Source organism: Patiria miniata, unplaced genomic scaffold (genome assembly GCF_015706575.1).
Source record: "Patiria miniata isolate m_02_andy unplaced genomic scaffold, ASM1570657v1 HiC_scaffold_1, whole genome shotgun sequence".
Classification (NCBI taxonomy): Eukaryota; Metazoa; Echinodermata; class Asteroidea; order Valvatida; family Asterinidae; genus Patiria; species Patiria miniata.
Genome location: NW_024037047.1, coordinates 935,387 through 959,672, shown reverse-complemented (window position 1 = coordinate 959,672; position 24,286 = coordinate 935,387). Strand labels below are relative to the sequence as shown.

Below are 24,286 nucleotides of genomic sequence, written 5' to 3'. Positions count from 1 at the left end.
GGGCATTTAGCACTAGGGTCTATGGGAATTTATTTGCAGGGTTGCATCCATCAGGAATAGTCAGAATCTTTTGGTCTGGGAACCAGGCTATTTAGTTACGTGTCAGCTGTAGAGCTCTGGAGGGCGCCCCACAACATATGCACTTTGAAACGTAAACACAGCCTTCATTGGCCTTTGACACATATGCACAGCCAACTTGTACTTGTAGTTGTAGACGAGATTGTGTGAGTATAAAGTGACAAAATAATTGCGATTTCAAATTGGTTTGCGGCTCCCCTAGCAATGGACTGTCCATGCACAGACCATATGTACGATGTGTGACTGTAATATACAGAGGTAGTCCAGTATTTCAGTCACATTTATGAGACTAGGAGTCTATAGTATCATTCATGACTTCATGTACTCCTACTATGAGGCTCCACGTAGTGAAGCCTCATAGATCAAGAAACCCGCAAAATTGCCTGCAGCACAAAACACTAATAAAGTACAAAAACGTCCATCAAAATGGAGACATTTCACACAGAACCGCTGCACAGTTTGCCCCTATACTCCGTACTTTACCTCTTGACTAGCCCCATAAATGTGGCCTATCTATTTACTGGACTGCCTCCATAAACATCCACATGTACAAAAAACGTGTCGACTTTGCCAAATTTTGATTTTCACATTTAGGCTTACTTTGTAGATTTTTTTTGCTTTAGAAGCATTCTCACCCTCTATATAGGCTAATCAGAAAGTGCTGCCTTTTTCAGATGTCCATTTTTCGTGAAATTTCCAGATACATTTGATTTGCACACGTTTGCGTATCAAAATTTCAACATGAAATTTCACAAAAATTAGACATCTGAAAAAGGCAGCACTTTCTGATTAGCCTATATAGAGGGTGAGAATGCTTCTAGTAAAGCAAAAAAAACCTACAAAGTAAGCCTAAATGTGAAAATCAAAATTTGGCAAAATCGACACGTTTTTGTACATGTGGATGTGTGGCCTATGTTTACGGAGGCAGTCCAGTAAATAGGCCACATTTATGGGGCTAGCTTGTACCGTACCCCCTGCGGCGCGCTCCGAGCGAACCGAAAATCATCGCTCGATCATATGCGTGCACGTTTCAAGTGTCAGGTTGGCTCAGTGCGGAAAGGGCATATTTTTCATCATTTTGGCCTAAAAACCGACAGAATCCACCTATGTTAGTTCTGCGCATGATACGTGAGTATGTCAAATGGTAAAGTACGGAGTATAGGGGCAAACTGTGCAGCGGTTCTGTGTGAAATGTCTGCATTTTGATGGACGTTTTTGTACTTTATTAGTGTTTTGTGCTGCAGGCAATTTTGCGGGCTTCTTGATCTATGAGGCTCCACTACGTGGATAAAAACACAAGAAACGTCCCGGACCTGAGACTAGCCATTGCTATTAGTCGGGTTATATAACTGTTATTCTTTTTCCCAGCCAATAGATTACCATGGCATTGCAGCAGCAACTTCAGCCGCAGCAGCAACCGCAGCAGCAGCAGCAAGATTTCATCGCTGGTGTTAGACTGGAAGAACAGATGAACACAGTGCTGTGGCATGGCCAGTTGGAATGGCTTGATGTTGTACAAGTTAGTAGATGGATTTTGGCAAATTCAGGATACTTTCTAGTAAAAATATTCAAGGGGTTAGGGTAAAGAATTGAATTTAAAGGTAAAAAACAGCTGTTAGACCAACAAAAAAAAAGTCTGTCTCTGGTCAGCGCACGCGTCTATTCTAATCATGCGCGTCAATCTTTTTTTCCCCCAAAATGTTCCACTGTATCTCCAACAGTGCCCTCTATTGCCGCACCTCCTCAATTTTTTTTTATCAAAGAGCACCAAGGAATGGGAAATTGCACCAAGGCAAATGATCGAGAGCACCAAGGCAAATTATGGAGGACACCAATGTACATGAGGACACCAAAAAAGCAAAAAAGTACCCCACCTTGTCTGTACAATCCAAGCTTGAAGAAAAAAAAAAGAAGCAAAAAAAAAAAAAAAGCCGCGTCCCCACGTCAATTCCGGAACTTCGGTCTGACCAGAGACTGAATAATTTTTTTTGGGACCTTATATGTGTTTTTTCCTGTTGAACTTCCCTATGTGCAAAGTTTTCACTTTTTTTCAAATGGATAAGTCGCGTTTTGGAAATAATTGATTTCTTAAATGTGTTATCTTGAACGTTCCATTCTCTGGCAGGGTCCAAGGATTTTTGCGTCAGAAACTGATCAGATCACTCGTACTCACACCTGTCACATGAGCGTGGGTCCTAACAGCACTCTGAATGCGGAACGGTGGCCAACCAAACTTACCATGCAGCTAGTTCCAACATGGCTTCTGGTAAATTTGTAATTTTATTGGTTTTGATAATGTGGGTTTTTGTGTTTGTTTGTTTGTTTTGGGTTCCTTTTTTTTGGAGGGGGGGGACTTAATTTTTTCTTTAATAACAAGTCAAGTTTACCATTAACCAGTTAACATGCTTATAAGGCCAAGTAAGCACTGGTAATGGATATTCACAGTGGCTGATGCCGCTTTAAAGGTATAGTATATCATTTGCAGCTATCCAAAAAGTAACTAACACAATTATTGTTGAAAAGCTTACTTGGTATTTAATATACATGTAGTAATGGGACTAAGATCCTGTCATTTTGAAGAAACAATATTAAGAAGAAAGTTGCTTCCAAAGATGTATCAGAAGACGCGTATTTGGAAATTTCGGTTAGTAGTTCATTTTTAATTGGCAAAGCTGTTAATTGGTGCGTGCAAGCCTTGAAACGAAGCACACAGGCGCGCAGTTGCTATAATTTGTCGGTTCAGTGCGTGACATCGCGTAGCTGCAATGCAGCTGTATGAGAACGTGTCCCAGACGCTGATTTCGTGCCCAATTCAAAACATGACTCGGCACCTTTAAAATGAAATCGAGACCCTAGAATATTGTTTTCTCAGAATATAGAGCATTCACCAAGCTAAAACTTCATCAGGTTAGTTGTTGAGCACCCTTCTTTAGATTTTGAGCACTTTTGTAGCTTCAAACAAAAAACTGCACAAATGACAAATGACATGTAGTGTGTACTCTACCTTGAAAACGTCAAGCCTACACCGAGGCTTCGTCGGTGGACGTGTATACACATTCCCATGGATTTTGCACACAGACACACAACGTCTGGCACGTCCATGAAGGAGGATTGTGTCTTGTAGCAAATATCCACCCTGGCTGAGCCTCGGAGTGTTGCACATAAGTTATACATGTAGTGAGAAGTTTACCATACAAATATAGTATACATATGACTCTCAATGTCAGTGACTGTGGAGTTGGCCTTGATTTTAAAACTTGGGCTGGATCATCATATCTTTAACCCTAACAACCCTGAGCCCATCAAGCTCCAACAGCGGGTTTTGCTTGATTTTAGCAGGGTTGGTACTGAACACTGGCCAGCTGGTGTTGGACTTTGATTGACTGGGTACCAAAGGCCCAGGGAGACCCTGTTGAATTTTGTGAGGTTCGGGGCAGAAGGGCATGAGATTTGTGAACACGTTGGAGTTTGAGGGAGTTCACTGGCATTTCTTCGTGGGTATGCTCACCCCTGGTCCTCAGCACAGTTTGTGGTCAAATGTGCATGTACATATTGCTTTATTTTGTTAGGTTTGGTACCATCCCTATCCAATCACTCGACATATAGGCCCATCCATACCAAGTCAATCAAACTCCAACAGTTGGAGTTTGGCAGGTTTAGTACTGTTCCCCGTACAAGGCCTGTTGGAGTTTGGCAGTTTTGGTACCAGTGCTTACAGACCTGTATGCAGCTGTTGAAATCTGTTAGGTTTGGTATACTTTCTAGTGCAAGAGCCTAGGGGGTTAGGGTTCAACAAAAATGGCGTATTTGGCCTAAAAATAAACCGGCGTCAAGTGGTTAAACATTTGAATCGTCTTCCTTTGACCCAGAATCTATAGATAAATCATCCGTTCCATCATCAATATCATCGTTTCATTATCATCATCCAGTTTGCAGCATTGCTTTTGCGTGATCCCAGGCTACACGATATGTGTACAGGTTTAGAGTTTTCGACTGGCACCCCTTGAGTTTGACTTTGACAAATGTGTCTATTGTTGCAGCAGTTATAAGCTTATTTGGCCTATCATGTTTGTGATTTGTTTTTTCATTGCAGAATCTATTTGGTGCACTGAGGTCCTCATTACAGAATGGATCTGAACAAGTGAGATTCCAGTTTCCGGACCAGAGCAATGACCCGAATGAGATGAGAGCCCTTCGAAGAGTTCTGCAAGGCGAATATGTAAGTGCTTTTCCTGGGTAAGATTAGATTGATTGATATAAAACATGTATCTTTCATATGTGGATCTGCGTTATCACTCAAAATGCACTTGCGCGATTGGTCCTGTAGGAAATTGTAGACTTTTTTCAACAGTCCTCCTGAGCTGTGATCTAGAAAAGGCAAGTTCCTGGTCCATCCACTGCGTATTTCGAATGATCCAAAGTTATAGGGGGCGGGGATTAGTCTGGGAGACCATCGCAAGTTAAATTCGAAAGTATTCGCGCGCTTACGATGCCTGACGCTTACGCGCGAAGACGCTATGGCTCAGCTTTGTGCACATTAAGGATAGAAAAGTCGTGCGTACTTCGCGCGCGATCCATTGCAGTACGCACACGCCGTGTCCTGTCCAAGGGGCTCTCAAAAGTGGTAATAACGCGACTTCTTTTGTTTGGCGCACAGAGCCCATAGTGCAGCACGATCGACTGATTACATATCCACTGACCGCGCCCAACGTTTATACCCCTCCTTTTTTGTTTGTTTCATTATAAAAAATGGAAATATATATTTGTAGGCAATCAATAAATTGTCAGTTGCAAGGGTTTTATGGTACCACCACTAGCCATACTGGGGCTAATCCTTTAGGTAGAACCTAGTCTGGTTCCCAGACCTGACAATTATTCCCGACGCTCACGTCTTAAATTGTAGGTCAGGCAGCCTCCGTGGCTAAAAATAAACATGACGACATTAACCCTTACTCTCTGAGGGTAGTTTACTGCATGTCAGTTGGTTATGCCAATGCCCTCCAGCTGCAGTTTATTGGCAGATAGTTTTATTTAACAGTGAAGGCTCCAATTGGCAGGAGTTGGAGGCCCTGGAGGGTGCCTGATACTGACCAGCTGGGGGCACTCACTTTGTTATCAGAGGACTCTCATTGTTCTCTGTGGCATGTATTGGAGTGCCTGTCCAGTTACCCTTAAAATAACATGGCAGATATTGGAGGGCCATGCAAAAAACATAGGAGATTTTCTTGAGGCACATATTGGCATGCATTGGAGGGTCTAGTAGGGTAAGGGTTAATGGCCCTTTTTCAAAGCGCGGCTTCGTTTCCGATTTCGCTTTACCACTGGTAGCTTTCAATGTTCTGATCAAATCTTTAAATAAATCACTTCCTTTGTATGATTATACAGTTATGATAAAACAGTTTGATGTTTTTGTAAGATAACATTGAATAATGTTGATCTGGAATCTTCAAAATTACGGAACCAAATAGCACTGTTAGCAGGCGGAGCCGAAGGAAGACCGAGTTTTGGAAAATCTCGGTAACGGTCGTCAAATTCAAAATTGTACATGACGCAGCAAAAAGTTCGCCCGTACGATCCGAGTATATTTGATGCACAAAATCGTCGTTGAATTTCAAGTTTTCTAAATGAAAACAATGAATATTAATTATCAACTCATTTAAAATAAAATTAATAAGCAATTAGCAGTTAATTAAACCTATATTATATACTCGGAAATACTCGGGCGCTATCCGATTGTCGACGAAACAACTTCGGCAAACTTCGGAAATTTTCGGAAAAAGGAGGAATTCCTCCCGTTTTAGTCACGTGACGTAAATTGTAATACATTGTATTACCGGAGGCTACCGGACCTAAGATTCATCAGGAATAGTCGGAATCTTTTGGTCTGGGAACCAGACTAGGTAGAACCATGGTTCTACTGACGAGTTGGACCATTCCTAGGTCTCGTTCCTGTGTCCCCTGTAAACAATATGTGGACTAATTAAACTAGAAAAAGCCCGGTGGTTGGCCATTGTTGGAATTTGACTATACGAAAATTCCACCTTTCTTGAAAATGTCAGCACAACAGGTGCCACGATCTTACAGGATGCTTGAGACTACTATTCGCAATAATTTGGTAGTTTTATATTTTGATGTTTGCAAATGTTGTACATTACCTTTGAACTAACTAAAACTTTGACACTGCGAGAAGATTGTTTTGGGTAATATAATAGTAAATTGTTTTTACCACCAATCTCACACATGTCACAAGGACAAATATAAAAAATTCTGGGTAATGAATAAAAACTGAAGCATTGTAATAGTATTTTGAAGAAAAACCTAGCAAGACACTGATACTTTTTTGTCCATTGTGACGTCACTACTAAGCTCATGAATATGTAAGTTACCAAACAATTATCCTGTCACAAATTGACAAGGTTACATCTTAAAATAAATTGGTCAAATGTCACCAAATCTTCTGGTTCCCGGTTTGATCTTTCCTCAGGTCTTCAGTGTTCATTTCCCTAGTGATGGTTCACGCAACATTCGTATTTTGATGCTGGTATATTCCCAACGGCGGTCGGCATTCGTTGGCTTGATACCCAATGACCAGACAGAATTCATGGACCGGTTCCAAGACATCATGAGCAGAGTGAAGTCCGACAGAACACTTGGCCATTCGGTAAGGAGGTTTGGGGATATTTTCCATCAACTGCTGGGTCAGCATATCATCACCGACACCACGAAGTAACACTCCACGTGTTCAAGGGAATATACATCATTTGCTTTTGCTGTAATTTTCAGAAATGGATGGAATTAGGGGGTTGGAAATATATAGCAAATATAGTTACACTGACTTTTTTGAGGTTTTGGGTTCGAAAATGCTATGAAAACCAAGAAAAACAATCATTTTCCTGTAGTCTGGTTCCCTGACTCCATATACATGTAAGAAGAAACAGAGCAGTATACATGTAAGAAGAAACAGAGCAGTTTACATACATTGGGGAATTGTAAGGTCAGGGAACCAGTCTAGCTGGCTCGTACCCGTTCATAGGTTTGTAATCGATTGCAAACAAGTGCGATGGTCAATTGGGGCCAGTATTTGAAAAAAAGCCAGTTTTTTCCGATCGGCCGATCAGCGTTGGAAATTGATACAAAAATACCACTTTTCTTGAAAATGACAGTATACCAAGGGCCATGATTTTACAGGATGCTTTACACTGTCATTCACTAACAGTCCAGCAAGGTATTTCCAAATGATTTGGTAGTTGTATTTTTTGATGTTTGCAAATGTTGTATTTTCCCTTTAAACCATATTTTTTTTTTGGTTTTCAGTTTTTTACATTTTTAACCATTATTCATCAAGGCCTACCAGTGCACAAAGTTTCAAAGCTTCAGGAGCTTTACTTTAATAATTACGCTAATTATCCATGGCAACTTTTGCGCGAATGTGACAATTTTTGTTTTCACGAAGTAACACTCAAGTTCCATTTTACCATTGTAATGCGTGGTACGCACTCTGCTCAAATGCGAGCAAAAACGTTTTCATGAAGTAACACTCTCCTTGTATGAGCGCGCACGTGCTGACCCCGTTTTTTGTTGTAATACATTGAAGCGTACTACTTCGTGAAAACGGAAATTTACAGTTTCGCAGCTTTTTTGGTTTCACAAATCACTCAAAATTTTTCTCTTATTTCTTGATGATTTAATGTACAAACAGGAGGAAATCAGTAAATCTAATGAATTCAATTCATCAAGTGTCCACGACAAGAAACAAAACTGAAAATACTCTGCCATTTTGAAGCAAAGTGTTGTTCTACCGGTAGAAGGCCTTCAACTTTAGATGCCGTTTTCTCTGATTGTTAGTTTTTACTGGTATGTACATGTACATGAGTTTAACTTGGTGGTGTCATCACTGACGATATTTGTGACCATATTTCCAGGGTTGTTCTCAAGGTACTCATGAAAGATTACATGTCAACTCACAAGTCCAGTCACAAGTGGGTGGCATGGGTGGCTTGTGCGTAAAGCGCTCGCCTCTCACCAAGGTGACCACGGTTCGAATCCTGGCCGCGGGTCACATGTGAGTAGAGTTGTGCATTGGTTCTCTCCTGTGCCACGAGGGTTTTTCTCCGGGCCCTCTGGTTTTCCTCCCTCCGGAAAAATCAAACACTTTCGATCTCAGGCTGTGCTCCGTGGTCATATATGGGCCGATGTGGCCGGCAGCCATAGGCGCCTTTACGTGCCAGCGGCCCGACCACGTTGTAGCCGCGTCCTTCGCAATTCTGCACACCAGCTGCCAGTAAGGATGATTAGCCTCCCAAATTATTATTATTATTATTATTATTATAAGTAACAGCTAGGTGATGGGCCTTTGTCGCATTTCATTTCATGTATGGCCCAGTTTAGGAGATACGACCTTGTTGCACGGACAACGATATGTGATATACGCACGTGTAGTCGACGTATCTGTAGAAAGGCTTTACGATCACACAATTATAATTTCTGTAAAATTCCCAAGATTTCCCTGGGCAACGGGACAATATGTGCTTAAAATTTGCTCACAAAGCTTTAATTTGGGGCAAGGATTTTGCAAAATCTCCAAATGGCCTCACTGGTAACCGTGAAGCGGCGAACATAAGAGCCATGGGCTTGGCTGGCTCCTGATTCAAGAATCCTCAGTTCTGCGACTTCAATGTTAGTGGTATTGAGGAGGCGGGAACTAGACAAGGCCGTACTACAGACTGCAACCGCGCTAGCGTTGCGTTCCAGGTTGAGCTATGGACTTGATTCAAAAGAAATGTACTCGATTTGTACCAAACCATTGAGTCCGTGCAAAATTTGAGTGCAAAGAATCGAATATGGCCGAGTCCAAATAATTTTTGAGTAGTCGAGTACGGGCTGAGTACTTGCGTGTACTCGAGTTGTACTCGAATACGAGTACGAGTACTCCAACACTGCAAGTCACAAGTCATTTTTTTCCAACTCAGGTCAAGTCTCAAGTAAGAAAAAAAGCAAGTCCAGTCCGAGTCAGCGACTCGAGTCAACAACGCTGCTCAAATACAACACTACCGTAACCCACAAAGTCCTCAGGAGTTTTTTCAGTGATGTAAGACGAGTCCACCTCATCCGAGTCCAAGCTGAGCCGGCTCGAGTTCGAGCCAAGTCTGAGACTGAGTCCATTTTTTGTCCGAGTCCAGCTCAAGTCCGAGTCCAAATTGTCAAGTACGAGCCAAGTTCAAGTCCAGTCCCGAAAAGTTTTTTATAGCAGCACACATACACACAAAAGTACACTGAGAATACAGTGACTGTCGGATCGGTCTCTTGCGACTATTTTACAGCCTAGTGAGATGCAGTATCTCAAAGAGATTTTCCTAGGTAGGAGTTAAAAGTTATCAGACGACAGACGCGGGACCATTTACAAACCTTTCTTTTTTCTTCTTAAGTTTAAACACAGTTTTTTTAAAAGAACTTGAATCAACATGATCAAGTCCGACAGGTAGTCCGAGCCAGCCACTAACCAGGTGGAGCCAAGCGGAGTCCAAAGGCTATGAGTCTGAGCCGAATCATGAGTCATTAACAATGGACTCAAGTCTGTACTCTGTCCTCCATCACTGAGTTTTTTACCGGTGCATTAAAAGTTTGAGCATACCTATTTCTTCCTTTTATGTTTCAAGTGATTGTGAGAATGAGGATGATACATTGCTGGTGTCTCAGGACTCGATAATCTTCTGTCTAAAATGTATTTTATGCTTAAGTTATTGCATTCTACTTTAATTTTGTTGTTAACAGACCAAAATGCTAACAACTTTGTTTCATTTTCTTGTTGTTTAATCTCTCAGCCTGAAGGGATGAGTGAGCAGTTGCAACAGCTGCAGCAGCAGCAAGCGCTGCAACAGCGGCTGCAGCAGCAGCAAATGCTACGGCTGCGACAGCAACAGCAGCAGCCACAGCAGCTGCCCTTGCTGCCACAACAGCGATTCCAACAGCTGCTGCCACAACAGCAATTCCTGCAGCTGCAGCGAGTGCGGCTGCAGCAGCAGCGGCAACAACAACAGCAGCAGCAGCAGCAACAACAGCAGCAGCAGCAACAGCAGCAACAACAACAGCAGCAGCAGCAGCAGCAGCAACAGCAGCAACAACAGCAGCAGCAGCAGCAACAACAGCAGCAACAGCAACAACAGCAGCAGCAGCACCAAATGAGTAAGGTGTTATGGCAAGGGCAACTAGAATGGCACGAGGTAAGTTCTTTCATCGATTCAACTCCAAAACTGATTAAACCCACAATACAATTGTGAAGCAAATGTACTTACTAGTGCAGGGCCCGTCGGAAAATGCGTCTGTTCGGTGGGGGCAATTGCAAACTGCTCACATCATGCAAACAACGCACACGATTCAATTGTGTTGTTTTCACAGGTTGAACTCAAACTCACAGGTTGAACGCACTTTGTACATGTAGCCAGGCCATTCCCGGCACTGATATTCACCCATACTGGACAATGGTATCGCCCTACAGTGATGGTTGCTCAGTCACCTGCAAAAAGCATGTCCCTGTGCAGCTACTCACGTACGTGAGTTCCGGAAACATGGTACGCAGTGCATGCTATTCCCCAATACTCTGGACAATGATCTCCCTACAATGCGTGTGCCCATCCTTTTTTCATTGTTGCGTCATATTGAGCACGCGCGCTTTAGCCCAAACATAACGTAAACAATTGAAAAGGACTGTGCGTGTTCTAGGCTATAATCTGCCACGTTGAGGCTCAGAAAATGCTGCTTTATTGCAGCTTTTTCAAGAACCGCTCGTCCAAACAACTTCCAACTTGGCACTGCACATTCTGTGGTCCCGAGCAATATACCCGCCGATTTTCAACTTCACACGATGCCCCGTTCTAGAGATAATCGAAATACAGACGGGACAGAGATTCCTGGAATTGTAGTATAGATATCTATTCCACCCCGTATCCTTCAAATTCCATCTGGAGCTTTTGTAGGATAGAAGAAAGAGGGACGTTGGTCTGGGCTTGATGACTGCCAATCTTGAAGCTCAAAGAATGTGCAGCTCATTTCTTAAACAAGTGACTTAATTTGTAGAATATTTGCCCTGCACCAGGTGTAACTGCTTCTAGCAGCTTTCCGAGTTAGGGCCTGTAAACTCGGATAGAATACAGCACTTCTAGAGGTACATGTACACTCTTATCTTGTTAATCCCTTTGTCAACAAACTGGCCACTGTTATCATATACTGCTGCTAATCCCCTGCACTTGTCAATATCAGCTGAGTCACAGCACATGTGGCTTTATTACACTAAGTGTTAGGGATTATAAAGCCACTGTTCGGACAAAGGATTACGATAGATTAGAGGGCTGGCCAGTTTACAGCTAGATTGACTGTTTTCTCTCAGAAGTTTTTAGTGGAGGTTACACACAATGGGGAGGTAGGATTAATGTTGTTGTTCATCATGTTCATGTTCCGTTTGTGTTGCTCTCCAGCGCCCCAAGATGGCCGCCAGTGAAGCTAAGGTCACTTGTACTCACACGTGTCATGTGACCGTCGGACCAATCAGCACCCTGACCGTGAAGCAGTGGCCACAGAAACTTATCATGGAGTTTATACCACAGCAACTATGGGTAAAACACATGCTTGTCAGTGGAGTTATACAAATATTGAGTGGTTCAGCGTGGAATGGGAGGAATATTATCGCAAGGTAAAATCTGGACTTTTCCATTTCACGGTGCGAAGCCGAGTGAACCGGAAAAGTCCAGATTTTACTGAGCGATAATATTCCTCCCATTTCACAATTTAAAGCCACTCAATATTTGTTTTATATAACTGACATATAGATCCTTGTCATTTGATACATTTGAACTTTTATTTCAATACAAAACTGGAGGAAAATGTCTTTCTCTCTTCCAAACCAACTTTTCACGAAAATGTTTGAACCCAACGCTGTAGCGCCGGCTCTTTGAAACAATACGCGCTACGCGCTACGCTGAATGCGCACACCAGCATGCATTTGCACACAAATACCACGTCACGGAACAAGGATGATCCTTACTGTTCAATAGTATTTCCCATTTCCCATGGGCACATAGTACTTTTTGAGCTGCGGCGTGAATGGGAGCAATTACGAATGTCACGTGATGTGAGTTCCACCAATCAAATGACAAGGATCTGTATGTCAGTTATATAACTCATTCTAATTATTTTTGATTGGGAGAAAGTGTGGATGAATCGTCTTCCGACTATTCAACCATATGTAATGCGATCAAGCTAAATGAGTCGTTTGTCAGAAATTTTTATTTGGAGATAACGGGCCAAAATAGGGCCACTTCATCATATCACTTTATCACATCTTTTGGTGCTCCAACTTCCAACTAATTTTTGAACTAAAGATGGTATCAGCATGCGGTTTTCACAGCAGTAATGCTGAGATTGTGCTCTTTTCAAATCTGTAATAACAAAATTTTGACCAGGGTTGAAACGACTCATGCATCTTGATAGCATCACATTTTGGCTCAACATCCAACTTGAAAATGATTAACTTTTCAATTTCATTATAGATAATCCCCTTAGTTAGCCCTTGTGCACTCCTTTCTCCTCGTAATCCCCCCCCCCCCATCCCCCTTAGTCCATTACCCACTATCACACTCCTTTGTTCCATTCTCTTAGATCTTAACCAACACTGGCCTGGCCCCTAATTAACCCCTCTTGGTCTTGTCGCCTAATTAATCCGTCCTCTATTCGTTCCTCCACCCCTTTCCCTGTGATCTTCACCCACACTGGTCTGTCCAGTGTCCCCTAATTAACCCCTCTTGGTCTTGTCCTCTATTTAATCCGTCCTTTCTTCGTTCTTCTACCCCTTTCCCTGTGATCTTCACCAACACTGGTCTGTCCCCTAATTAACCCCTCTTGGTCTTGTCGCCTATTTAATCCGTCATTTGTTCGTTCCTCTACCCCTTTCCCTGTGATCTTCACCAACACTGGCCTGTCCCCTTATTAAACCCTTCTTGGTCTTGTCCCCTATTTAATCCGTTCTTTGTTCGTTCCTCTACCCCTTTCCCTGTGATCTTCACCAACAGTGGCCTGTCCCCTAATTAACCCCTCTTGATCTTGTCCCCTATGTAATCCGTTCTTTGTTAATTCTTCTACCCTTTCCCTGTGATCTTCACCCACACTGGCCTGTCCCCTTATTAAACCCTTCTTGGTCTTGTCCCCTATTTAATCTGTCCTTTGTTCGTTCCTCCACCCCTTTCCCTGTGATCTTCACCCACACTGGTCTGTCCCCTTATTAACCCCTCTTGGCCTTGTTTCCAATTTAATCTATCCTTTGCTGGTTCTTCTACCCCTTTCCCTGTGATCTTCACCAACACTGGCCTGGCCCCTAATTAACCCCTCTTGGTCTTGTCCCCTATTTAATCCGTCCTTTGTTCGTTCCTCTACCCCTTTCCCTGTGATCTTCACCAACACTGGCCCGTCCCCTAATTAAACCCCTCTTGGTCTTGTCCCCTATTCAATCCGTCCTTTGTTCATTCCTCTACCCCATTCCCTGTGATCTTCACCCACTGGTCTGTCCACTATTCAACCCCTTTTTTTGTGTTTCTCCTAACCCTGCATGCGTGTGTGTCCCCTACATGTTTGTTGCATGTGCCTCTGTCATATGCCTCTGAAGGAAATTTTTTTTTAAGGGAGTGTCTCAAAAGTTGGAATGTTCCTGTTCAGTACGTGTGGAACTTTCCTTTTAGGAACACTGTGTGTTCACATCGGGAACGCGCTGTGTGCCCATCGGGAACGCGCTGTGTGCCCATCGGGAACGCGCTGTGTGCCCATCGGGAATGCGCTGTGTGCCCATCGGGAACGCGCTGTGTGCCCAACGGGAACGCGCTGTGTTCCCATCTGGAACGCGCTGTGTTCCCATCGGGAACGCACTGTGTTCCCATCGGGAATGCGCTGTGTGCCCATCTGGAACGCGCTGTGTTCCCATCGGGAACGCGCTGTGTTCCCATCGGGAATGCGCTGTGTTCCCATCTGGAACGCGCTGTGTTCCCATCGGGAACGCGCTGTGTTCCCATCGGGAATGCGCTGTGTGCCCATCTGGAACGCGCTGTGTTCCCATCGGGAACGCACTGTATTCCCATCTGGAACGCGCTGTGTTCCCATCGGGAACGCGCTGTGTTCCCATCTGGAACGCGCTGTGTTCCCATCGGGAAAGCGCTGTGTTCCCATTGGGAACGCGCTGTGTTCCCATCGGGAACGCGCTGTGTTCCCATCAGGAAAGCGCTGTGTTCCCATCGGGAACGCACTGTGTTCCCATCGGGAACGCGCTGTGTTCCCATCAGGAACGCGCTGTGTTCCCATCGGGAACGCACTGTATTCCCATCTGGAATGCGCTGTGTTCCCATCGGGAACGCGCTGTGTTCCCATCTGGAACGCGCTGTGTTCCCATCGGGAAAGCGCTGTGTTCCCATCGGGAACGCGCTGTGTTCCCATCGGGAACGCGCTGTGTTCCCATCGGGAAAGCGCTGTGTTCCCATCGGGAACGCGCTGTGTTCCCATCTGGAATGCGCTGTGTTCCCATCGGGAACGCGCTGTGTGCTCAGGATGTTCCCAACTAAAACAGGCCGTTCCCGAGTATTAAGTGTGCACGTGCATTGACCACCACTGTTGCTAGTGGGAACAATGCATGTTCTCACATGTCTCGATTGAACAGGCGATGTTCCCCGGTGGAATGTTCCAAGCGTTTTGACTTTTGAGATGTTCCTTACGGTCGCAACATCAGGCCGTCTTAATTATTTAGATTAGATTTTTTTTGTAGTTTAAAAAAAGAAAAGAAGCTATTTTAGTGTAAGAGAAGGGGTTCGCCCCGGTGTTTCCGGCAGTGGCCGCAATATGCGCCGCAGTACCTTGTAAACCCTTACAAGGTGCTACATAATGGGTCTCATATTTCTCATAAACTTTATTTACCTGTCTTTAATAATAGACATAATTTCCAGCGCCTTGAGTACCTTATTGTTGGTAGATACGTGCGCTATATAAGACTCCGGTATTATTATTATTAAAAAGACTTACAGAAGGGCTAGATAGCGCACTGGTAGAACACCAAATTTTTCAGATAGGGATGCTGCGTTTGATTTCTTCATTCAACCGGTGCATTTTTATATTTGTTGTACTCTGAATGCAGCAAGGATTGAGTACGTTACTGTGTAGCTCTCAACAAGTTGGCTTCCAGTTTCCTGAGCAAGGCAACGATCCCGACAGCTCTAATGGAAGTCATGCAAGGCAGTTGTGTAAGTCTCAATTTTTTTTGTGTGTATTACTATTTTTAGGTGGAAGTCTGCAAGTTGTATTCATTCATTGACTATAAATGGTTTCAAGTATACAGTTAATCAAACATCGTTATAACAAACACCAGTATTCCGAACATTGGGTTATAAACAAACATCAACTTATGTTTACCGATTTTATGTACAATTATATAACAACTGTGGTCCAATGGTTACGGTGTTCGACTCGTGTGCCGTGGTACACGGGTTCGAATCCTGGCCGTGCGAACATGGTGCTTGTGCTCTTGAGCAAGGCACTTTACCACTATTGCTTCGTCCTTCGGATGGGACGTAAAGCCGTAGGTCCCGTGTGTTGTGTAATGCACGTTAAAGAACCCAGTAACGCTTGTCGTTAAGAGAAGGGGTTCGCCTCAGTGTTTCTGGCAGTGGCCGCAGCCCCTTGTAAACCCTGGTGCCACACCTCCAGTTTAAATTCCCTAGATGGAATATTTCAGAGGACCACCAACCAAGTACCAACAGATTCTGAATTCTTCGCCAAATTGTTTTGTCCACAGGTTGGTCTTGTTCATTTCCCCACCGATGCTGCCTGTAACATTCCTATTTTGATACTGACGTACTCCCAATGCAAATCCGAGTTCAATGGGTTTATCCCCAACGACCAGGCTGGATTCATCAAAAAGTACCAGCTGCTCATGAAGAAACAAACCAAGATAAATGGCTTGTACGGGGCGCGACATCACATGGTAAGAACGGGAAAGTGGGTTTTAAAGGTAATATACGACATTTGCTTTTGCTGTAAGTTTCAGAAATGGATGGATTTGGGGGTTAGGCCCCCCCCCCCCCAAAAAAGTCTCCGGTTTCTGGTATGGAGCTTGCCCAAAAAGTGGTGCAGCGACGCGGCTTTTTTTTTTTTTTACCTGATATTTTTTGCTTCAAATGTCTGCAAATGGTGCCCGACTAAACTTAGTGCAAGTATGTGGGAGTCCAGAGAGGCCACATAAAGCTTATTCTCGACCATAACCCAATCTAAAAACACGTTCAAATTGTGCAGCAGCAGGATTCCAGTCAAACCAGTGAGTTTGGCGGTTTGGAGACACCATCTTTCATTGAAAAAAAAACTTTTTCATTTTGCCGACGCGCATGGCTACGGCGACACGCGCGCATACCAGAAACCGGAAACTTTTTTTTTTGGCCTTAGTAAATTTTGTAGCAAATATTGTTACACTGACCTGTTTAAAGTTTTGTGTTCATAGATGCTGGAAAAACTAAGATCTGAAAATGCTGTTCTTGTCTGGTTCCCTGAACCTACATGTGCTTCAGACGAAACAGAACAGTTGATATACGTCAGGGAATGGTGTGGTCAGGGAACTAGACTAGCTGGTTGGCACCCCTTCACGGATGTGTAACCGATTGCAAACAAATTTGCAAACAAAAACCTAAATTTAGTAAATTGGGGGCAGTATTTGAAAAAGTCATTTTTTTTTCCAACAATGGTCGGCCGACCATTATTAGAAACTGATACAAAAATTCCATTTTTCTTGAAAATGACTGCATACCAGGTGCCATGATTTCACAGAATGCTTGAGACTATTATTCACTTACAGTCATGTAACGTATTTCATGGTACGATAATTTGGTACTTAACGGTTTTTTTTTATGTTTGCAAATGTCGTATATTACCTTTAAAGGCTATTTCTGACACCATTTTAATTTTTTCTTTCTTTGTTATATTTTGCGTTGATATTAATTTTGTGTCTCACAACAAACTGTGCATATAAATTAAAGGTTAAATTCTTTGGCACAGTTTAGCTCCGCCAGACATTATATGATTATGGTATCCTTATTACTTCCTGTTTCACTAAAAGTCGTGGCCTCTCTTTTGTTTTAGTCCTTACACTATTTCTATCACTTCAAAATGACTTCTGCAACAATAAGCACTTCATATATATGTAATGACCCTATTTTTTGGTCATGTTGAACAGTATCTTTGGGTAGAAATTGCAGTTTTCATTTTCAGATGTGGCCGTTGGAATCAATACAGTTTTACATACTGTATTACAGTGATCGCCATCTTTATGTACGTACTAATGAAGATTTATAAAGCGCACATATCCACCTATTAAGGCGCTCAAGGCGCTATAAACACAATAAATGGAATTTACTCAGAAAATAAACATAATACCAATAGAGAGAGAAAACAAATTACAAATATGTGTTGGGTTTTGTTGTCTACCTCCTTGTTTTACCAAAAGAAATCCCTAAAAAAATTATCAAAACCCTGTCCGCTAGGCCTGGGCGAGTAGTGGATTTTTCAACTCGAGTACTCCCAGAGAAATTACTCGGGAGTAGTCGAGTACTTGCAAGCTTTTAACCAAATTCCCTTAAAAGCAGAAAAATGACATACAATTTAGTATGACGTTTTTAGTAACGTACAAGCAAATAGTGTGCTAGTCACACCACATTCTTCACCACTGAGATATCTAGTCCGAAAATTTGGGACTCTCAATACTGTGTATGAGAGTCCCAAAACTTAAGGTATCCATATCGTGCAAAACTTTGTGCTGCATAATAAAACCAGTGTGAATCAAATTTGCAAGCTTCTTACTCACTACAGTTTCTTCAATAATCCCTGAAACTTCTGCCTAGCAAAGTTGTTGTTGTGAGCATTGCATCACCAAAATTTCAGCTTTTAATTCTAATTTTGCAGAGGGTTATTGAAATCCATACGTGAGACATCACATTGATGTGTACTGCAATGCATTGTGCAAAAAGACTCCTCAGCTATAACATTTTCATCGTGTAGATAAAACAGCGCCCTCTTGTTGATCTGAGTGAATGCAAAATGTTTCATTTTTTAGCAGAGGGCGCTATGTTCATTTGGCCATTGATTAAAAAACAAGTAAGCTGCAAGGCTCTTCCTACACCTACCCTGAATACCTTGGGAATCACACACCCATTTCCAGAGCATGGAGATTGACGTGGGTGGTTTTTGAACTGCCAAAACCTTGCCTTAAAATTGGATTTAAGGTCTCAAATTTTGCAGGTGACATGCTTGCAACTATAGCATTTTGATGTATGTGTTGTGTGGGCATTAATTAGCCTAATGGTGAGTAAAAAAACGTCAGTAGTAATTTTGCACGTTTTTATGCACTCACGGTCCCAGTCTGTGAGATATCCTGACTGTGCGAATGGAATCCTAGGTGGAGGGAGTGATTCCCTGTTTGCTGAGTACGTAATTTGCTACTTGTCAGTACCTGCTCCTACTCGCACCAGGACAAGTACTCGAGTAGAGCAACGAGTAGCATAAACTACTCGCGAGTACTTGTGTCATCAAGTTACTCGCCCAGTGTTACTGCCCTCTATCCTTGACATTCTTGCTGGTTTAAGACATTGCTAATTACATTGTAGTTAGCTGACTCTAATGACCTCAAAGTGGTTTTTGTTCTCTTTTAAACAGAAATGTTTGCTGGAAGATTGAAAATGGTTCCTTTACTCACAAACTTATGCACTTTCAAAACTTCCAACTGAAACTTGTAATACTTGCCCAAGTGTGTCCTTTTGCTCTAGGATGGAGAATTTGATCGCAGTCACGTGTCTAACTAAGGAACCAGAGAACCATGCTAGTCACATGACTTGGTTTGAAGCCATATTTGGAAGTCTGCTGCTATAAAGTTGGTAACTTTTTGTATATTCAGGGCGGTTGGCCAGGCATTCCTAACGGGGTAAAATGCTGCAGCAACAGCAACGACTGCAGCAACAGCAATGACAGCAGCAGCAGCAACAGCAGCAGCGACAGCAATGACAACAGCATCAGCAGCGACATCAGCAACAGCGACAGCAACAGCCAGCTGTCAATCGACAGCAACAGCTCCACCTCCAACAACCCGAGCAACCAATTATGATGCAGCAACAACAACAGCCAGTCTTGTCGTCGAGTACACAAGTCCTTTCACAAGTCCATCACAAGTAACAGAGGATGAACTATTACACAGGAATGCTGTTGCCACATATCATTTGAATAGTTCGACATGAGAGGACTTGTAATGGACTTTACTAAACGCCGTAGAAGGTTATGTCTTACACCGCCAAGGTCACGCGTTGCCCTGGGTGATGTGTCCAAACAAACCTGGCCTTACATAGCGATTGCACGGTGCCCCGTTTTTCATCAACTTTTTATCCCTTGGAACGAAAAATAACGGCATCCGTCATGTTCTGATTGAGGACTACAGTCAGCTACGAAGCGCTATCCTATTGCCTAATTTCATTTATTCTTAATGTCTGAGAAATTCAAATTAGGTTTGCCCTTCACCGACGTTTTTAACCACTGTATACTCAGTGTGTTACCTCCCGAGTGAAAGTTGGAAAAAATCACTCGGGTGGGACTCGAACCCACGACCTCCTGCTTTCTAGTGCAGCCAACCGATCCCGTTAGCTCGGTGGTCGAGTGGTAAGACGTCTGCACTAGAAAGCAGGAGGTCGTGGGTTCGAGTCCCACCCGAGTGATTTTTTCCAACTTTCATCCGGGAGGTAACACACTGAGTATACAGTGTTTAAAAACGTCGGTGAAGGGCAAAAACCTAATTTGATTTATATCACCCCGGCGCAAAAATTCCATCTTATAATAGTCTGAGAAATTTCAACTAGAAAATGTTCAACTGAATCGCCCATCCAAATCCTATGGTAAAAATGGTGGGCGAGACATTGTTTAGACACATCACTGTTGGAAACGACCCCGCGTGATGTCACACTTCAACAGCGTATACAACCACAGATACGGGTAACTCAGCAACAGTTGTCATGGCAAACCACCCGTTTGTCATAAAGTTGTAGATTATGTTTGATTGGCAAGTAATGAAATATTTAAAAAGGAAACTTTGGGGGAGGGGTACTTTAAAGAACAGTTCCATTAATGTGTCAGACAATGACTACCCTTGAAGATTGTACATTTTTGAAACAATATCAACATCGAACATTAAATAAGGGGAGGTCATTAAAAAAAAGTAGTAAAACAGCTCTGCAAAAAATCCATAAGGAAAACAAACGCCGTCGAGAGCAATCTGCTACGAGCCCATTTTGATAACGTCAAGGTACGGCTCTGCAATCAAACGACTGTTTTGTGCCATACTTGTACATGCGCATAGTGAATGGATTTCACACATTTCAATTGACAATTCGCTCATAAATTGACACATTTAGGCCTATTTTCTGACAGCACGTTTACTTTCAAATTTTCAGTTTTACAAAGTAGGAGAGAGAGGGAAAAATTTTGACCAAGATCTCCCTGGGAGAATTAATGAAACATTGGGAAGCTTGCGAATTCAACCACAAAATATGCATCAACGCATCATTTGGAAAACTAAAACAGGCTACATGTAATTAGCTTTAATTTTTTTGTTGGAGTGCTAGAGCCGTATCATAAAACTAACTGGCCTTTTACTATTTAGGTACTCAAGGCGCTGGAAATGATGTCTATTGTTAAAGGGAAAATACAACATTTGCAAACATCAAAAAATAAAACTACCAAATCATTTTGAACTACCTTGCTGGACTGTTAGTGAATGACAGTGTAAAGCATCCTGTAAAATCATGGCACCTGGTATACTGTCATTTTCAAGAAAAGTGGTATTTTTGTATCAATTTCCAACGCTGGTCGGCCGACCAGCGTTGGAAAAAACTGGCTTTTTTTCAAATACTGGCCCCAATTGACCATCGCACTTGTTTGCAATCGATTACACACCTATGAGCGGGTACAAGCCAGCTAGACTGGTTCCCTGACCTTACAATTCCCCAATGTATGTAAACTGCTCTGTTTCTTCTTATATGGAGTCAGGGAACCAGACTACAGGAAAAGTATTGTTTTTCTTGGTTTTTATAGCATTTTTGAACCCAAAACCTCAAAAAAGTCAGTGTAACTATATTTGCTATATTTCCAACCCCCTAATTCCATCCATTTCTGAAAACTACAGCAAAAGCAAATGATGTATATTCCCTTTAAAGACAGGTAAATGAATGAGAAATATGAGACCCAATATGTAGCACCTTAGGGTTTACAAAGTGCTGCGGCGCGCGCGTATTGCAGCCACTGCCAGAAACACTGGGGAGAACCCCTTCTCTTAGCGATAAGTGTTGCAGTGGGTTAACGTGCATTACACAACACACGGGACCTACGGATTTACGTCCCATCAGAAAGACAAAGCAATAATGGTAAAGTGCCTTGCTCAAGAGCACAAGCACCATGTTCCCACGGTCAGGATTCGAACCTGTGTACCACGGCACATGAGTCGAACACTGCAACCATTGGACCACAGCACCCCACGTTTGCTGCCCTCATTGACACAATGTTATTCTCTGGCATTTACCATAGGGGGCATGGCAGCTTTTTCGGCTAAAACTCCCCTTATTCAATTTTCAATGTTGTACATTGTTTCAAATATTATCAAGATATTGCGGCGATCGTGTAGCTATGGGCCCCTCTTCAGTTTGGATCGGATTACAGTCAAGGAGGTTTTTATCATTTATTGACACTAGTTTTTGTTCACACATACAGGGTATAGATGTGTTCATAAGACGTACATGTTATTAAAAGCATCTACTCGGTCAATTTCATTAACTTCTATTCTAGATTAGACTGTTGGGAACGATTGGTGCATCCTGACGCCACAGTTTTCATCACTTATTATCTCAATGAAGGTCAGTCATTGCAAAAATGACATGAATATGGGATTGAAAAACATTTCCAATTTTGTAAATTTTTGAAAATGCACTCAACTCTCTATAGACTTTCTACACAACCACAAAATTTGGTGTTAGGTTGCTACATCATACGTTCTTTCCTAATACGTTGTATTGTCGTTCAAGTCGCGCTGAAAGTTCATTCATTTTAAAGTTTTATTCTACATTCTTACTTACATATTTTAAAAATATTGGAATAGAACATCCGTTCTTTTGTTGCTTTCTGGTAGAAGCAGTTGGCCAATATCCACTGCCTATTTTAAACAACAAAATCTGACTATATTTCATGTCAGATTTTCACTTTAAATTAGGGGCAAGCAGGTGTATTTCCCAATTGTAATTGCTGCAAAATGAAAGAATTTCAAAAAAATGTTGACTGAATTAAAGCTATAGTCCATCATTTTTAATTAGTGCATTTTGTTCGTTTGAAGCAACAAACGTGTTCAAAATCTAATGAAGGATACTGAACAACTTACTTGATGAAGTTTCAGCTCAGCTTCAGCTGTATATTCCGAGAAAAACAGCATTCTAAGATCTCAATTTCAAATCAAAAGTTACTAAATCATGTTTTGAATTGTTTTGAATTGTTTTGAATTGCAGCTATACGCGACGTCGCGCACTGATCCGACGAATTATAACAACCGCGCGCGCGTGTGCGTCGTTCCAATACTTGTACGCGCTGCTCTGAATAACAAAACGAACTACTAATTTAAATTTTCCTACGGTGCTTCTTAAGAATCACCGTTGGAAATGCCTTCTTTCGTTGATTACTTCAAAATGACAGCTTGCCAGAAAGAATAATTTCACAGGGAGTTTAGTCCCCTTACTATCTTTCAACCAAGTTTGTTTTTCAACAATAATTACGCCAGTTACTTTTCGGATGGCTGCAAATGATGGACTATAGCTTTAACTACTGTTCATCAACAGAATATAGTTATGTTATAATAATATTCACCTTGCAACCCAATTAACCTGCAGTTGTCAAGTACCTGTAGTTATAAAAACAAGTGCAATGGTTTCATTTGTAAGCATGATTTCAATATTCCAAAATGCCAGTTCCGTTTATTTTGCCCAAGGTAAACAACAAATTATTGCTTAAATCTCTGCACATAGTTATGTATCATGTATGTACACAGCAGCTGATGTGAATTGATGTGATTGTTTTACTTTTTTATTTTCAAAAACAAAATTCACTCTTTCTTAAGTTTTAGTTGTTCTTAGATTAATACTGTTTTCCAGTCCATTCTTTGTACAAAAACTAATAATTTGTCTTCTTCTTTGTATATTTTGTAAAATGTTTCACTACACACATCGGTTGGAATAAATACCCAGAGTACTGAGGCAAACGAATTCGTAAACCGTTTTGATTTCTGTATTTTTCAAGTGTATGTCCCTGCCTTCCAATTACCACGCAAAGAAGCGAAAAGATGCTTGAATTTAAACTTATATGTTCCCTTATTTCCCATGTTTCATTTTCCCTTGTAGAGAACGATACCACGAAATTAACTAAGTCGATTTAAATATCCAATTCATAGTTTCAAAAGTACTATGCGCATAGCAACCAAAGTACTACATGTATACATAAGCAACCAAAGTACTATTTCCACGGCGCGGTATTTGTGTGCAAATGCATGCTGGTGTACGCGCCGCAGACTTGGGTTCAAACATTTCGTGAAGGGGTAGTTTTTAAGAGAGAAATACATTTTGCACCAATTTTGTATTGAAATTGAAGTTTATTTCAGCTGTGTTCAGATTTAAATAATTTAAAATATTAAAATCAAGCAGAATCTGTGGGTGAAGTGTTATAAAACAAATATTGAATGCTTTATCTCGTGGTGAAGTAAAACTAGCCTCCCGGTGATCCATGGATCATTCTATTTTCCCTCGGCTTCGCCTCGGGAAAATAGAATGTCCATGGATCACCTCGGGAGGCTAGTTTTACTACACCACTCGAAGCATTCAATATTTGTATAATAGCTCCATGCATCTACATGCAATTCAAACCTAGGGCTTACTTGCCTACCTTAAATCAAAACGGTGCATTAATTATTTAAAAAAGCTTTGAATTGATCAAATGCCCCCCACTATGTTTTGATAGCCAAACCTGATACGAATCCGAGATTTGGAAAAATGGCCCTTGGGGGGGGGGGGGGGGTATAACGTGTCAAGCTCTAGCTCTGGAGGGCGCCCGACCACATTATATGCACTTCCGC

General features: G+C 42.1%; 2 protein-coding genes across 2 annotated transcripts; both read left to right on the top strand.

The window, feature by feature from the left end:
* Positions 1-107: 107 nt before the first annotated feature.
* On the top strand, positions 108-15,316 carry LOC119723763 (mediator of RNA polymerase II transcription subunit 25-like; the record flags this gene model as incomplete). Its single annotated transcript, XM_038194653.1, has 8 exons — positions 108-224; positions 1,447-1,597; positions 2,204-2,344; positions 4,172-4,297; positions 6,563-6,739; positions 9,900-10,298; positions 11,550-11,687; positions 15,239-15,316. Coding segments are annotated over exons 2-8 (1,197 nt in total), but the record flags the coding sequence as incomplete, so codon positions are not given.
* On the top strand, positions 15,310-19,662 carry LOC119734931 (uncharacterized protein DDB_G0283357-like). Its single transcript, XM_038208614.1, has 3 exons — positions 15,310-15,344; positions 15,896-16,084; positions 19,037-19,662. The coding sequence occupies exons 1-3, from the start codon at positions 15,321-15,323 to the stop codon at positions 19,241-19,243; spliced, it is 420 nt and encodes a 139-aa protein (XP_038064542.1). The 5' UTR covers positions 15,310-15,320; the 3' UTR covers positions 19,244-19,662.
* The last annotated feature ends 4,624 nt before the right edge of the window (positions 19,663-24,286 follow it).